The sequence below is a fragment of the Dasypus novemcinctus genome, chromosome 9, assembly GCF_030445035.2.
Source record: "Dasypus novemcinctus isolate mDasNov1 chromosome 9, mDasNov1.1.hap2, whole genome shotgun sequence".
NCBI classification, from domain to species: Eukaryota; Metazoa; Chordata; class Mammalia; order Cingulata; family Dasypodidae; genus Dasypus; species Dasypus novemcinctus.
Window position 1 is genome coordinate 126,792,340 of NC_080681.1, and position 17,209 is coordinate 126,809,548.

General features: G+C 44.2%; 1 protein-coding gene and 1 non-coding gene across 3 annotated transcripts in view; both read left to right on the top strand.

The window, feature by feature from the left end:
* The first annotated feature begins 6,799 nt into the window (after positions 1-6,799).
* LOC139439717 (U4 spliceosomal RNA) lies at positions 6,800-6,933 on the top strand. Its single transcript, XR_011649796.1, has one exon. It is a non-coding gene; the product is annotated as a U4 spliceosomal RNA (small nuclear RNA).
* A 7,876-nt stretch (positions 6,934-14,809) lies between these two features.
* DNAJC11 (DnaJ heat shock protein family (Hsp40) member C11) overlaps positions 14,810-17,209 on the top strand; it is a 74,947-nt gene continuing 72,547 nt past the window's right edge. Inside the window, exon 1 of one of the 2 annotated variants that reach the window (XM_071217800.1) lies at positions 14,810-14,976. Coding sequence is in view for 1 of the 2 variants with exons in the window: in XM_004455291.4 (XP_004455348.1) it covers positions 14,905-14,976 (72 nt within the window). In the remaining variant the exon portion in view is untranslated. The remainder of the gene's footprint in view (positions 14,977-17,209) is intronic. The other variant, XM_004455291.4, reaches the window with a different exon arrangement.

A 17,209-nucleotide genomic window follows, 5' to 3' on the forward strand; every position in this document is an offset into this window, starting at 1 on the left:
ACATCCATCAACTTCTGGATTCAGCATCCTGCTTCAAGTAGCTTGCTGAGCTTGAACACATGATCTGACATTGCTGGCATGGCCCTGAGCTCCTGAGAACATACAGGAAAAAAAAAAAGAATGTGAAGAAAACTCTCTTTAATGATACTTCACAGCAGAAACGGTGTTTTCTTTTTCTTTTTTTCTCTTTTTTTTTTTTTTTTTTTTTTTGGTCAGGTAAAGGAAAGCAAAGCTAAAGTGGTATTTTAACTAGGTTATCTTTATGGTAAGAGGTTATGCATTTTTAACAGAACAGGAAAATTAACTGCATTGCTCACAAGATATAAAAATGGACCCACCTTTGGACAAACAAGAGATGCAGGTGCCATTTTTCTGCAACATTTTCCCTTCTCTTTGAAACCTTCAAGTGCCATTTCCTTGGCCCATTTCTGTTGGTTGGGATCACATGCCTGCCCTCTGCTGGTCAATGGACATTCGAGCGACCTATAGCCATGAGGGGTACCAGATGCTCTGGCCCCTCAACCGGCTTCTTGCCCAAAGACAGAGTGACAGACTTATCTCCTAACTCATAAGGGTGGGCAACACATATTCTCTGCTTTTACGGGTCATAGATAATATCTTCACATAGCACATGTCCAAGGGACTTATAAGAAAAAGCTGGCATGATAACGCATATGGCTTAAAGTCCTCTGAAACATCATCATATAAAATAAAAAAGGGGAACAGAAATATATGCATACATAAATGAATATATGTAAAGGTAGTAATTAAAGGAGACAGATCTGAGTCTGAATCTTGGTTTGTTTGTTTACTGGCTGTTAGTTGAGACAAGTTCTTTTCTGTTTGTTTTTTTAAAGATTTTATTTCTTTATTTATTCCCCTTCCCTTGTTGTTTGCCCTGCTGTGTGCTCTCTGTGTCTGCTCATCTTCTCTTTTGGAGGCACCAGGAACTAAGCCTGGGCCCTCCCACGTGGGAGAGAGGCACTCAGTCACTTGAGCCACCTCAGCTTCCTGCTTTGTTGTATCTTAGTCTTTCCTCTTTGTGTCTCCTTGTTGCATCAGCTTGCCCCTCCTGCCTGTCACACCAACTCACTGTCTTACTCATCTTCTCCAGGAGGCACCAGGAACCAAACTGGGGGTCTCCCGTGTGGTAGGTGGGAGCTCAATTGCTTGAGCCACATCCACTTCCCTCAGACAAGTTCTTAACTCCTCTAAAGCTCAGTTTTTATCTGTAAAATGAGGATATTAATAGATCAGAGAATTGTGGAAAAGATTAAATGAGATAATTCAGCAGTTAACACAGTGTCTCACACATATTAAGCACTCTATGCATGGCAGCTTGTATATTTTTCTTTTTGTTTTATCCTAGAAGCTAAAATAGTTCGCTTAGAGTGTTCTCATGGATGCAGTTTGAGAAAAAACTTGTGATTTGTGGACAGCTTTGTCACCTGACACCCCAGAGCGACAAGTGACAATATCTGGAGAGATTTTTGGTTGTCACAACTTTACAGTGATACCACTGACGTCTAGTGCATAGAGACCAGGATGCTGCTAAACACCCTGCAGAGCACGGAAGAGCTCCCAAACAAAGACTTCCCTGGCACAAAATTCCAGAGTGCCATGGGTAGAAAATCTGCTTTAGCCTTACCAGAAGTGAGGACTCTGCTTTTATAACCAAAGAACTTAAGCCTTTGGCCAGCTGCTTGCTATATACAACTGCAGCTGAGCTTCCCTGGAGTTGGAAACTTATTCAGAAATGCAAGCGCCAAACATTTGTTGACCTCTCACTATGTTTTAGGTGTGGTACTAAGCAATGGAGGCTGAGTGCTGAGAGATGGAACTTTTAACCACTGACTGGTAGCATCTCTGCCTACAGCATGGCTTTCTAGTTGATACAACTAGTTGAGAACAAAAATAAGAATTCTGGTTTCAAAAGCCACCCAAAGCCAAAACTCCCACTGTTTTTCTATGGTAAAATAGTCATGAAAAAAAACAATTGAAAAAACAACAACCAACCAATCAATGATAACAACAACATCAACAACAAAAAACAAAGTTTTCTTTTAAATTACCATTTAATTTAAACCAAGCCATTTCTTCAAAACTGGTGTCTTAGTCTACCAGAGTTGCTATGACAAATACCACGCAATGGGCTACCTTAAACTACAAGCATCTCAGAGTCTGGAAGTCCAAAACCAAGCACAGCCATGCTCTGTCCCTAAATTCTACAGTGTCTGGTGCAGGCTTGCCGCACTCCTTGGGGTTTCTTGCCTTGCACCTCTGCCTCCTGCCACATGGCCGTCTCGCTCTCCTTGTGTCTGCTTTTCTGGTTTCCACTGACTTCCGGCTTCTTGCTCCTCCCTGCGGCTTTCTCCAGCTTCTGGCTTCCTGTTTCTTCTCTTTGTAAGGCCTTCAGTAATATGGATTAAGTGCTACCCTGATTCAGTTAACTAAAAGCAACATCTTCAAAAGGTCCTATTTATAAATGTTTTCTCACCCACAGGAATGCAGATTAAGCCTAAGAATATGTCCTCTGTGGGGTATGTAATTTAATCCACCATGCCTGGCCTGACTCTGTGGTCAAGATAGCTCTTCACCCAGCCTCCGTCTGTGACAAAGCCACCTTCTGCTTGTCACTTGTTGGGATGACCATTAGTGGGGGAAGAAAGCCTAATAGAATACCAAATTTCAGAGTCATGGGCTTCCTGAGATCAAGGATGTTGGAAAGACAGGGCTAATGTACCCCAATTCAGGGAATTTAGGGCTTTCCTTGACAGTGTTCTGGGGTAGGGTGGTGCTCTCCAGCCAAAAACATGGCATCTATTTCTCTATCAATGGGCAGAAAGGTCTACCCAATTTCCCACTTCCAAAATATTTCGGTTCCATTTCTTTCTCTCCTACTAGTTTTAGCATGCATTAAATACATGCACGTGCCTTAAGCACTTACTGCATGCCAGGCACAATGCTGTTGGAAATACGGAGAGAAAGTATTTCAAGGATTTGTCACAAGGAGATTACGGTCTAAAAGAGGAAAAAAATTCACACATGACTAAAATTCATAAGTGGAATATAATTGGTACAAATATGTAAGCTATAAAATATTGCACAGAGGGACTTATATTAAACCTGAAGAAACTAATAGGGGATTTGTCTTTTCTCCCTCCAGAAATTATAATAAAATGACAATAAAGGAATTGTATAAATGCATGTGGATGGAATGAATGGGAGAGATGGGGACATAAGACAAAAGATGTCAATAAAATTTTGGAAGAGGTAAAATAGAAGGACCCATGGCAAGGGGCTTTGGTTAGTTTCCTCTGCTCTGCTGAATGCCTGCACAGGGTGGGAAGCCAACAGGGAAACAGGCTGGTTTGTGTTGCCTGACACTGGAAAGCCTCAGGAATTAGAAGCTAGGGGAGAGTGTTGAAAGTCTGTATAAAGAATAGTTAAGAATTAGTTAAGAATCCCAGATTCCTTCCCGGCCCCCACCCCGGCAGGAGTTTTACTATTTGATGAGACTCGACCTGAGTGGCTCACACACACACAAAATAAGATCAAAAGAAGAAAGGGAAAAATAACTAGGAGGAGATAGAAACAGGGAGAGAATGAAATAAAACATATACATCTTCAGAGGTATGAGAGAACATATTGCATCTGCTAAACTATTTTATCGAGCATCTTTATATATGTTGTTTTGCCATTTGTATTTCTTCTTTGGACAAGTGTCTTTTCAGGTGTTTTGCCCATTTTTAATTGGGTCGTTTGTCTTTTTATTGTTGAGTTGTAACATCTCTTTATATATCCTAGATATTAAACCCTTATCTGACATGTGATTTCCAAATATTTTCTCCCATCGAGTCGACAGCCTTCTCACCCTTTTGACAAAGTCCTGGGAATTGCAAAACTTTAATTTTGAGGAGGTCCCAATTATCTATTTTTACTTTTGTTGTGTGTGCTTTGGGTGTAAGGGCCAAGGAACGACCACCTACCACAAGGTCTCTAAGATGTTTCTTCTAGCAGTTTTCTTCTAGCAGTTTTATGATCCTGGCTTTTATATTTAGGTCTTTGATCCATTTTGAGTTGATTCATATATAGGGAGTGAGATAGGGGTCCTCTTTCTTCTTTTGGTTATAGATATCCAGTTCTCCCAGCACCATTTGTTGAAGAGACTGTTTTGTCCTGTTAACATGGACTTGGTAGGTTTTTCAAAGCCAATTGACATATAGATGAGGGTTTATTTCTGGATTCTCAATTCTATTTCACTGATTGATATGTCTATCTTTATGCCAGTACCATGCTTTTTGACCACTGTAGCTTTGTAATATGTTTCCAGGTCAGGCAGTGAAATTCTTCCCCCATTACTCTTCTTTTTTCTATTGTTTTTTTGGAGTTGTTTTTATTTTGTTTTGTTTTGTTTTTGCTATTTGGCTGTACTTTCCCTTCCAAATGAAGTTTGTAATTACCTTTTCTAATTCTGTAAAGTAGGCTGTTGGAATTTTGATTGGTATTGCATTGAATCTATAAATCAGTTTGGGTAAGATTGACATCTTCACGATATTTAGTCTTCCAGTCCATGAACACAGAATATATTTCCATTAGTTTAGGTCTTTTAAAATTTCTTTTAGCATTGTGTTGTAGTTTTCTGCATATAGGTCTTGTACTTCTTTGGTAAAATTAATTCCTAGGTATTTGTGTCTTTTTGTTGGTATTGTACAGTAAACTATTTTAAAGAGAAAAAAACAGAATAAGAAAGAACTCTGGCAAATTTTAAAATATGATTGCAGACATCAAAAAAATGGTAGATATAGTTGAAATTTCCCACAAATAACAAAAAAAACAAAAGAATGGAAAGAAAAGAGAAAACAAATTAGATAATTAGTCCAGGTGATTTGACTTTATAATAAAAGGAGTTTCAAAAAGAAAGAGCTAAGAAAAACAATAGAAATAAATCAAATAATCAATAAGCTTTCACAAAAGTAAATGATGCAAGTTTCTTGGTTAAAAGAGTCCACTGAAAGCCCAGCAAAATGATACAAGATACATCATCATGGAATGTCAGAATACCATGAATAAAAACAAGAGTTTCAGAGAAAGAGAAAATAAATAAGACAGTTATAAAGCCTCAGATATCAGAATGAAAATGGTCTTATTGCAAACAATACTGGGAAACTGAATATGGTAAAACAATGCCTTCAAAATTCTGAGGAAAAAGTTTTATGATGGACTTTTATACCCAACCACCCTATCTATTAAACTACCTATATATAAAATATAAAGGTAATATAAGGGCATCTAAATTTTCTAAAAAAAATAGTTGGAAAAATTTACTCTATTAAAACAATGGAATAAAACAAAAAGAGGAAACAGGGCATTCAGGAATCAGGGGTGCCAACACTGGAGAGAGGAAAATGTTTATCCTATAGTGGTTGTATAAGGGACAGGCAGAATGACAGTTGTGAAGCAGACCTAGAGAGAAGCCAGCACAGAGGACAGAAGAAGACAGAGGGCTACAGAAAAGATGTTCCAAGAAAAAAAAATTCAACTGATAGTTATCTGGTGTGTTCGTTTGCCTTAAGAAGAATTTTTGAGTTCTGTATCAATATTTGAGGAAGAATTAGTGATAAATGTATATCACAATAAGCAATTGAAAGTTTGAGGTAAAAGAAATGGAAAATACCATAAGAAATAGCTTTTGAAACGTTTAAACTGACTATTTCTTAGGGGGGTTAGCTTCAGTGTAGGGAGGGATAGAGCAGGGAATGCTCTTTTGAGGAATATAATTTTTTATTTAAATGAAATATATGTAAAAACTTTAAATACATGTAGTACTTTGACTAAAAATAATATATCTAGGGAAATGGATGTGGTTCAACCAATTTGGCTCCTGTCTACCATATAGGAGGTCCAAGGTTCAATGCCCAGGGCCTCCTGGTAAGGGTAAGCTGGCCCACGCGGTAAGCTGGCCAACGCAGAGTGCCAGCCCATGCGGGAATGCCACTCCACACAGGAGTGCCGCCCTGCATAGGAATGCCACCCAGTGCAGAAAAGCTGCCCCGCACAGGAATGCTGGCCGATGCAGAGAGCTGGTGCAGCAAGATGACGCAACAAGAAACACAGAGGAGAGAAAATAAGAAGATGGAGCAAAACAGGGAGTTGAGGTGGTGCAAGAGAGTAATCATGGTGGCGGACTTGGCCCAGTGGCTAGGGTGTCCCTCTACCACATGGGAGGTCCGCAGTTCAAACCCCGGGCCTCCTTGACCCGTTTGCAGCTGGTTCATGCGCAGTGCTGATGCATGCAAGGAGTGCCATGCCACTCAGGGTGTTCCCCACGTAGGGGAGCCCCACGCGCAAGGAGTGCGCCCCGTAAGGAGAGCCGCCCAGAGTGAAAGCAATGCAGCCTGCCCAGGAATGGTGCCGCACACATGGAGAGCTGACACAGCAAGATGACACAACAAAAAGAAACACAGATTCCCATGCCGCTGACAACAAGAGAAGCAGACAAAGAAGACGCAGCAAATAGACACAGAGAACAGACAACCGGGGTGGGGGGGGGAGGGGAAGGGGAGAAAATAAATAAATATATCTTTAAAAAAAAAGAGAGAGAGGGAGAGAGTAATCGCCTCTCTCCCACTCCAGAAGGTCCAGGGATCAGTTCCTGGAGCCTCCTAATGAGAATACAAGCAGACACAGAACACACAGCAAATGGACACAGAGCAGACAATGGGGGGAACGGGGGTGGGGAGGTGGGGGAGAAATAAATAAAATAAATCTTTACAAAATAAATAAATATAGTATATTTAGCTTTGCACAGTGGCAGTATCATAGCAAATTAGGTTTATCTGAGTCATGATTATTGCTAATTGAAGAAATTATATATCTATATCTATACTACCTATATCTAAAATATAGAAAATGGGAAGGATGCTTAAGCAACATGGGAAGACTTCATACAGAAGGGGTAGTTGAAGTCATATAGGAAGACTTCATATAGGAAGTGGTATCCTTCATATAGACTAGGATGGGACTGGGAGAAAGATTTCAAGTAGAAGGAACAATCCAAGTTAAACATGGAGGCAACAAATTGCGAAGGGATTACTGGACTTTTAGCTTCCAAGAATGCTGGCCTGGAATAGTCAGAGCAAACCTCCCACCAAAACAACTAAAAAGTTGGGGAAAATTATATATTTAGATATATATACCGTTTATCCTCACTAGTACCAAATTATGTGTTTACTAATTCTTCATCTCACTAAAATTAATTTATTACCCCAAAATCTATACTCAAGGCACTTTCATAGTTATTTCTGGACCTGCAAGAGGCTGTGATAAATCGCAGTCGCCAACATGCACACCCCAGCTGAGGTTGAACAAGGCCACTCCGTCTTGTGTCAGCTCTCATATTGTAAAATGAGTGTCCTTTTCATAGTGTATTTAGTGCCATGCTTTTCACCCTTGGGTGCTTTTTGTTGATGATTTCCATGTTTAAAATGGCTCCCAAAACATAATGTCGAAACAATGTCTAGGGTTCCTAAGCACAAGAAGGCTGTGGTGTGACTATGGAAAAAGTGTGCTAAATTACTTCATTTGTGCAGGAGAGTGCTGCTGACCGAGAGTTCAATGGTACTGAATCAACAATACCTATTAAATAAGGTGTCTTGAAACAGAAGCACTCCTAAAACAAGGTTATGTATTGATTGGTTGACAAAAATGTTGTGGCTAGGAGGCTTGCAGGAAACTCGCCCTGTATATTCCCCTAGGGGCCAAGGTTCAGCACTGGTTAAATCAGTGTTCTCGGCAACTCTGTAGAATATAACTATTGTGAACAATGAGACTCAAGTGTATTCACACACACATATCATCAAAGAGAGAACATGATAGCGCAGATTACTGGCTAAGATCAGGAAATGGATGAACTTTGAGAAGTCAGCAAGGGTTGCTTCTGCTCTTCTGCGTATCTGCCCTGGGGATTTTTGCCAAAGAAGAGGACAAGCTGCGATTTTGACCTATTCAAGGAGCCAGAGGGAATGTTTGAATCCAACACCTACCAAGGGTGGAGAGCAAGTAAAATAACCCTGCTGTGGGTCGGTACCTTGCAGGGCATGATATTAGGTTCTGGGATGCTAGCAGTCCAGACCAAGATTTTGAGTTTTTTCCTTGGCAACCCAAACTTATTTCTGTTTGTTTGTTTTTTCCAAATGCAAATGTCCAGCACACAATAAAAGGTAACTGCATAAATAATAAGATAACATGATCCAGATGGGTAGAAAAGACAGTGAACATAAACATATCACAGGAACTCTATATATTGGGATTGTCAGACAGACTTTAAACAATTATTTCTGTGCTCATGGAGATTAAATTTGAGGTCAGAAATTTCAGCGAAGGATTAGAAGTTAAAAAGTGACTTCGCAGGTTTGAAAAGAACCAAGTAGAAATGATAGAACTGGAAATATAATAATCCAAATTAAGAAACTAAAAGTGACTGTGGGAAGATGGAATAGGAAGCTCCAGAAATCAGTCCCCCCACCAAAACAACTACCGAACTGGCAGGAACTGTCTGAATCAACTATCTTGAAACCTCAGAGTCTAGTGGACAGCCCTGGAACATCACCCAGAAGAAGAGGCTGGTAAATTGGGACAAATAGTGTGAATTTCACCCTCCCTGAAGCAGCTACCATTCCCTGGCCCCCGCCTCATGGTGAGCAGCAGTGGGGACTCCAGCTCGGGCTCCTAGGGTGTAGGGGGGTTCTGACCCCTGACCACTGCTTTTAATCAGCAATTCCAGATCACAGGTGGCTTTGAGGGCGGCCATTGTCCCAACCTCCCTAGGGTAAAGGCAGCAGAGGAATCCTAAACCCAGCAATCCTCAAAACTCGGAAAACAGTTAAGGGCTGCTTTACCTGCGAAGTGCTGAACCAAGAAAATGCAGGCGCTCCCGGGCACCCTCCCACCTCTTCCACATGCCAGGGTGGAGCAGGCTGATGCTCCCGTTAAACACACAAACTACCTACGCTGATCAAGAAATAGAAGAATCTCGGGAAACGGACTTTGGCCCAGTGGTTAGGGCGTCCGTCTACCACATGGGAGGTCCACGGTTCAAACCCCGGGCCTCCTTGACCCGTGTGGAGCTGGCCCGTGCGCAGTGCTGATGCGCGCAAGGAGTGCCGTGCCACGCAGGGGTGTCCCCCGCGTAGGGGAGCCCCACGCGCAAGGAGTGTGCCCATAAGGAGAGCCGCCCAGCGCGAAGGAGGGAGCAGCCTGCCGAGGAATGGCGTCGCCCACACTTCCCGTGCCGCTGACGACAACAGAAGCAGACAAAGAAACAAGAAACAAGACGCAGCAAAAAGACACAGAAAACAGACAACCGGGGGAGGGGAGGGGAATTAAATAAATAAAAATAAATCTTAAAAAAAAAAAAGAAAAAGAAATAGAAGAATCTCAACAAACCAATAACTAGTAAAGAGGTTGAATCAGTACTTAAGAACCTCCCAGCAAAGAAAAGCCCAGGGCCAGAGGGCTTCACAGGTGAATTTTACCAACAACCCAAGGAAAAGTAACACGATTCTGCTAAAACTCTTCCAAAACTTTGATGAGGGGAGAACACTCCCTAACTCATTCTATGAGACCAACATCACCATCATACCAAAGCCAAATAAAGACACCACAAGAAAATAAAATTACAGACCAATATCCCTTATGAATATAGATACAAAGATACTAAACAAAATAGTTGCAAACCAAATCCAACAGTCCATTAAAAGAATTATACACCATGATCAAGTGCAATTTAACCCAGGTGGTTCAATATTTTAAAAATCAATTAATGTGGGGAGCAGATGTAGTGCAAGTGGTTGAGCATCTCCTTCTCATTTATGAGGTCTCGGGTTCTTTCCCCAGTACTTCCTAGAAACAAACAAATTTAAAAAAAAACAAAAAACTCTCATTGGGGAGTGGATGAGGCTCAATGTCCCATGTATGAGGTCCTGGGTTCATTCCCCAGTACCTTCTTAAAAAGAATTAATTAATGTAATATACCACATTAATAAAAGGAAGGAAAAAAATACAGCACCTCTTCTTGATTAAATCACTTAGAAAATTAGGATTGGAAGGAAACTTCCTCAACATGATAAAGGGCATACATGAAAAACTCACAGGTAACGTCATACTCACTGTGAAAGGCTGAAAGCTTTCCCTCTAAGATCAGGAACAAGACAAGGATGCCCACTGTCACCACTGTTTTTCAACATTGTTCTGGAAGTTATATCTAGAGCAATTAGACAAAAAAGAAAAAAGAAAAGAAATAAAAGGCATCTGTATTAGTCAGCCAAAGGGGTGCTGATACAAAGTACCAGAACTCTGTTGGCTTTTATAAAGGGTATTTATTTGGGGTAGAAGCTTACAGTTACAAAGCCCTAAAGAGCCCAACTCAAAGCACCATAAGAGGTATTTTTTCACCCTAAGTCATTTGCCACATGTTGAAGCAAGATGGCAGGTGATGTCTGCAAGGGCTCAGCCTTCCTTCTTCCTCCTAAGGCTCCGTGGTCCCAGTTTCTTCTGATGTCAGCTGTAGGCAGGCAGGCATAAGGCTTTTCTCTCTCCCCTGGGCTTGGTTCTTTCCAGCCTTAGCTGCTTTGGGCTTTTCACAGGGTCAGCTGTGGGCCATCGGGCTCATCTCTCTCCCTGGGCCTCTGCCGTGTCTAATGAGCTGTCTTTCTTCCTCTGCCGTGTCTTTTCCTGTGAGTGTCCACCCCCCAAAGTGGCAGAAACTCAACGCCCTACTGATGTGGCTGAATCAAAGCCCTAATCTTAATTTAATCAAGTAAATCTAAACTTTGAATTTAAGCAATCAAAGGATATCGCACTCAGAGGAACTGACCAGTTTACAAACATAATCAATATCTCTTGAAAACGGACTTTGGCCCAGTGGTGAGGGCGTCCGTCTACCATATGGGAGGTCCGCGGTTCAAACCCCGGGCCTCCTTGACCCGTGTGCAGCTGGCCATGCGCAGTGCTGATGCGCGCAAGGAGTGCCGTGCCACGCAAGGGTGTCCCCCGCGTGGGGGAGCCCCACGCGCAAGGAGTGCGCCCGTGAGGAAAGCCGCCCAGCGTGAAAGAAAGTGCAGCCTGCCCAGGAATGGCGCCGCCCACACTTCCCGTGCCGCTGACGACAACAGAAGCGGACAAAGAAACAAAAGCAGACAAAGAAACAAGACGCAGCAAATAGACACCAAGAACAGACAACCAGGGGAGGGGGGGAAATAAAATAAATAAATAAATCTTAAAAAAAAAAAAAAAAAAATTATCTCTTTTTGGAATTCACCAATAATATCAAACTGCCACAGCATCCCAATTGGAAAGGAAGAAGTAAAATTTTCTCTATTTGCAGATGACATGATTCTATATACCGAAAATCCTGAAAAATCCAAAACAAAGCTCCTAGAGCTAATGAATTCAGCAAAGGACGGGGTACAAAATCAATATGCAGAAATCAGTAGTGAACAGAATGCCTATCACAGGTACCAAGGACCTAAAGTCACAAACAGCAGGGAAACCCAGGACCTCGGGTACGGCAGTTGGACAGCATGGCGGGTCAAATGCTGAGCTCCAGAGGCAGAAGTTCTGACCAGGGGATTCGGAAGACACCTGGTCTGAGGAGATGGCGAGGTGTCCAACTGCTTGGTGCCTGCACTGCGGCCCACATGTCCACTCCCAGCCGAGGCCCCACTGCGGTGAGGCGCCCACGCTGGGGCGAGGCTCCCAGGCCATCCCTCTTCTGTTCCTCTGATTCAGGATGGCAGGAGTGAAGAGTCGGCCCTGCTACAATCATTACCTTGGCTAAAGATGTCAATGGCAAGTCACAGAAATGCTCAAGGGGCAGATAACACCAAGAAAATCTAATTCTTGAGCGCCTACAAATTCTCTCTTTTTCCTTTAGCAGGGCTATGGAAAGGAGAAGAGATTATGAGTGGCAAGCGAGCACTAAATCCTAATCTGAGCTCGAGAGAATAATAAAAAGATTATAGGTATTCTTTCCTCGTGAAATATAGAGGAGAGGATGGACTTAGTCCAGATCAGACTGCTCACCTCTTCTCTCAGGAGTGTTATTCTAGAAAAGGAGAAGGATTGAAGGGTCTCCATTGTAGTTGCCAGATATGGCACTGAGAAATTCTGTATAAGTGTACTAATATTAGATAGGACATATTCTAAAAAAAGTATTCATTATTTATCTGGAATTCAAATTTAACTGGGCATCCTGTATTTAATCTGATTAAGAGCTGGAAGAGAGAGCCCCAGCACTAGCTCCAGCAGCCTTTAAACAGAAGAAACTTCTGGAGTGGTTACACAGAACTTTGCTGGGGTTATTTTGAATATAAACTGGAGGTAAATAGCCTTATATTTCCTATTTAAAGATGAGCATTCGATAAGTTGTATATATGTATGTATATAGTTATTTAAATATATTAGGTTTTGCTTTACACCAAGTTACAAAATTTTTGTGGCTTTACTCAGTTAAAAAAAACAAACAAAAATTCAAGGCAGTGAGTTAAAGTGGCTGAGTTTTACCATTTGCTCTGGTGTGAGGATTTTGTTGGACGTACATTTTAAGCTCCTGTTCTCCATTATTTCGCCCATTGCACATTAGGGTTTGGGGAGGGGAGAAACAAAGAACCAAGCCCTGAAGTACATATATCTCAGAACCATGGTGTAGCTAAGTTTGTTTTTCCATTTGTCACAACCACTTTCCAAGTAACTGTAATACAAAATATCGTGGGCCCAAGAGAGGACAAAGGCAGGGCATCCCTGAGTCACTATTTATTTTGTCTGAGTGGTGATAAAAACCAGGTCATTCTCAATCATAGAAACACAGACCCGGGCGTACTGAAACATATGTTATGTTCCATTTATATAATTCCTTCAGGCAGTGTTTTCCAAAGCAGAGGAGGGATGGCAAAGAACTTGTCTACGCAAGTGAGCATTACGGGCCAATTAATGTCTACAAACCTAAGGGAAAAAAGGAATGTCTCAACACTGTGGATTTTTTCCCCCAGACTCTGTATGCAATTCTTAAAGACCAGCAAATGCCAGCAAGCAGTTTAGCCCGAATCACAGCTCTCCAAAGGAGAAAAGAAGAAAAGCCCCTAAGAGTTGCTGGCATAGCTGACAGACCATGAGTGACTGTGAAAGCTATTGTGGGGAAGCCTCACGCAGCTAAAGAAACAGCTCTTAATTTACAACCTGAGTTGACAGCCTATCCAGTCTGACTTAACGCCCCTGGAAACACTGCAGCACACCTAAGTGTCTCATGCCAAAGGCTCCGAAGAGGGCTGGGCAGCTTGGAAGGGATGCTACAAGGGCCCAGATGGTGCGCATCTGGCCAAAAATCAGGAAGAAAAGGAAATCAACTTCTCAAATCCACAGACAGGTGTTTGGGGCTTCCCAGGGGACCCCCTTTAGAAGGGCAACACGTTGGCGTTGATGTGATGGGTAGTTAAGAAACATGCTTTCCTGAGAAATGATACAGAATTGGTACAGGTCAGCATGGGGCGAACAGGTGGCACGAGTATGGCAGCCCTGCCATCTACCTTTCCTCCATAACTGCGTCATTCAAAGACATTTAATTTTTTTTTTTTAAGATTTATTTATTTCTCTCCCCTCCCACCCCCACCCCCACCCCGGTTGTCTGTTCTCTGTGTCTATTTGCTGCGTCGTCTTTGTCCGCTTCTGTTGTTGTCAGCGGCACGGAATCTGTGTTTCTTTTTGTTGCGTCATCTTGTTGCGTCAGCTCTCCGTGTGGGCGGCACCATTCCTGGGCAGGCTGCACTTTCTTTCGTGCTGGGCGGCTCTCCTTACAGGCGCACTCCTTGCGCGTGGGGCTTCCCTACGCGGGGGACACCCCTGCGTGGCAGGGCACTCCTTGCACGCATCAGCGCTGCGCATGGGCCAGCTCCACATGGGTCAAGGAGGCCCAGGGTTTGGACCGCGGACCTCCCATGTGGTAGACGGACGCCGTATCCACTGGGCCAAGTCCGCTTCCCGACATTTAATTATTGTAACCGAGATGTCTTTAAGGATGCATCCTCCATGGCATGTGGCCCGTTGAAATCACCACCACCCTTCCACTAAATTAAAGGGAGAAATTCAAGGGAGAATGACTCTAGAACAGGGACTGTAGGTACATACACGCCTGCCACAGACAATTATATTAAAAAAAATAAGTGGGGACCGCCTCATGGTGTAAGCAGCAGGGAAACGTCCAGGTGCTCCTAAACAGCGAGCAGTCGTGAAAAAATAAAGTGGGGAGGCCTGTCCTCTGGGCAGGAGCCTGGAGCGCCCAAGGGAAAGCGCCAACACCCGAGGAAGTGACAAATCCCCAACTGGAGATTTTCTGTGCAAGGAGAAGTCAGTTCGAGGGGCCACACAGGGCCTCCCGAGTGGGAATACTGGGGATCTGGATGTGCCCAGCTTCTCGCTCCTACTGGGAATGGGTCTTCCTCTGGCAGGAGAGAAATGCGAGGTCTTGCAGGGGCTTGGGCTGCAGAGCTCAAAGGTGGCCAACCTGGCTTTAAGTTTCCCTTTGTGGCGTAAGAAAAAACCCTAGGGCGGCCCAGTCGGATTTCAGGTCCCTGGGCGTGCGGTCACACCGGGGGCTCGACGCCGGCCCTGGACCTGGGAGGAGGGGTATGGCGATAGCACGTGCAGTGCCCCTGGTCCAGCCCGCAGCCACCGGCCGCGCAGAGCGCAGGCGCGTGACTGCCAGGCGGCGGCGGCGGCGACTGCGGCGCGACTCCGGGCCGCCAGGGGCCGCTGTGGCGCCGCCCGCCCGGCCCTCGCTGTTGCGGGCACGGATCGCTGGTCCCTCTTGAGCACGGCCTGGCCGGTTTGCCGGGGTGAAAGGTCGCGAAGATGGCGACGGCCTTGGGCGAGGAGGAGCTGGACAATGAAGACTATTACTCGCTGCTGAACGTGCGCAGGGAGGTGAGGCCTTCGGCGTCACCGCCGTCGGGGCTCTGGCCGGGCCCGGTCGTTCGGTGGGGGGAGGCCGGCCTAGCAACGACTGTCCCCTGCCACGGGCGGCTGGCACCCCACGGAGAGGCCGCGTGACCCCGGTTGACGTGCGCGACCGCCGGGCGGCGGAGCTGACTCCAGCGCTCCGACCCTTCCGCCGGGGGTGCGGGGGCCGGCCTTTACCTGCGCTCTCCGCGGCTGGTGCGCCATGTGCGCTGTGTGCCGGCAAGGCAGAGCCCCCCGCACCCACAGGAGCGCGTAAGGTGCCGGAGGCGTGGGCTACTGGGGTGGAGTTCTCGTTCCCCCGGAGTTGGGCACCACGCTGGACTCACATACCTGCCCTCTGATGTGCAAACGTTAGGATGGCAAACAGAGCCATAGACGTCATAGGTCACCAGAGAACATCCCCAGGGGTCTGTCCGGTCCTCACGGGGACGCCCGGTCTCTAAACTGGGCTCAGGCTCGGAAGCACGTGTCTTGTGCCCCTCTTCATTCTTCCCTTTCGCTGCCCAGAAATTGAAGGAAAGCCTCCCGGATAAACTGCCTCTGTTCAGAGGCCGCAGATTAGGAAGAAGCCCTGGACCAGGAAAGAAGTCCCTTAAGAACGGTCTCGGGATTCGCGTGCTTTTTCCACACTTGAAGTACTTTCAATACTCTGTTTTCTCATCTAATAAAAGATAACGTGAGAGAGTGTCACACAGTGTTTGGCATGTAGCAGGTGCCCAGGAAGTTCTTGATGACTACTCTAGAGGTGATCAGCGTGAAGGGCGGGAAGGCTTCCAAGGTCAAGCCCTGGTCATGGGGTGAATCAGTTCTCTCTCATCTGCTGGATCTAGTCTTTCACCCTATTTCCAACTGATGATCAAAACTAGCCAGTTTTGGCTATCCTAGGCAAAGCCGCCCAAGTGTGTGTTGTCAGGAAATGTTGGTCTGTGTGGTGTTAATAATAGCTAACGTTTTTTGAGTGTTTACTTTGTGCCCAGCACTGTGTGGAACACTTTATATTATCTCCTTTAATTCTCACATCAGCCCTATAAAGTAGTTATTATGATAATCCCTGGTTTATAGTTGAAGAAACTGTGGCATGGGGAGATTAAGTAGCTTTTCCCAAATCATGCCACTGCCCGGAGCCTGAATTCAAGCCTCATCAGTCAGACGCTGAAACGACTTAAGGTCTTGACCTTTATGTTGTGCTAAAACCTCAGCTTAGCCGTCCTCAGAATACAGAGCTGCTAGTTCTGGTACTGTGTCCTTGGACACCCAACATAAGAAACTCTCAAATGTACTAGCTACTCTTCTCTATGAAAAAGGAATTGCAGATCTTGTTAGGCTTCCATAAGGTGCCTGGGGGTTCTTGTTATAATCACCAGTGTGGCTTTGGGTAAATCCCTCCCTGGCCTTCAGCTTCTTTCCCTTTGCATGACACTGTCTGGCTGGTTATTCTTTCAATTCTCTCCAGTTTTTAGAAGCAAAGTGGTAAATGAAATCAGCTGGTCTCACCACTTACTAATAGTCTGAATAATCAGTAATTGAGCGAGCATTTACCCATTTACTGGATTTACTGAACTAGGCAGCTACAAATTATCAAAAAGGCCTAGAATAATAAATATAACCAGAGACCTATGTAAACATTTGTCAAAAGTACACCATGAAACTGCTAGACTTTTAGGGCCTGTTATTGTTATTGGACTGGTAGATGGAACCAAAGACATACTGTTTAAAAACATTTTACTTTCTCAGTATTTATGGTTGTAGGTGAAATAGCTAATGGAAAGTCTGGTTTCTATGAAAATGTGCTCTCTAGCTTAAATCACTTTGTGTTGCCTTTGTCAACATACTCAGTGTAAAATATGGCCATTAGGTGTGGTGTGCTGATTTTCTCTTTCAGTATTCACTAGAAGAGAAACTCCAAAGAGGATGTCTGGACTTGATATTTACTAGAATAATTTTTTGTTTGTGAGATCAGAAATCAAATTCTGAAGTTGAAATAACATTATTTAGTTGGAGAAAAAGCAGAACTCATAATTCTTACTTATGTTAGGCCTCAAAGCAGGGCCTTTATGGATAACCAGAGACGGCATGAAGAAAACTTCAACACTGGAGTTAGGCAAACTCACATTTGTCACGTCTGCAGAGGTGAGGAGCCAAGGCCAGTCCAAAGTGAGTCACACCTGACTCCTGGTGCTGCAGTTCCACTCTTGTT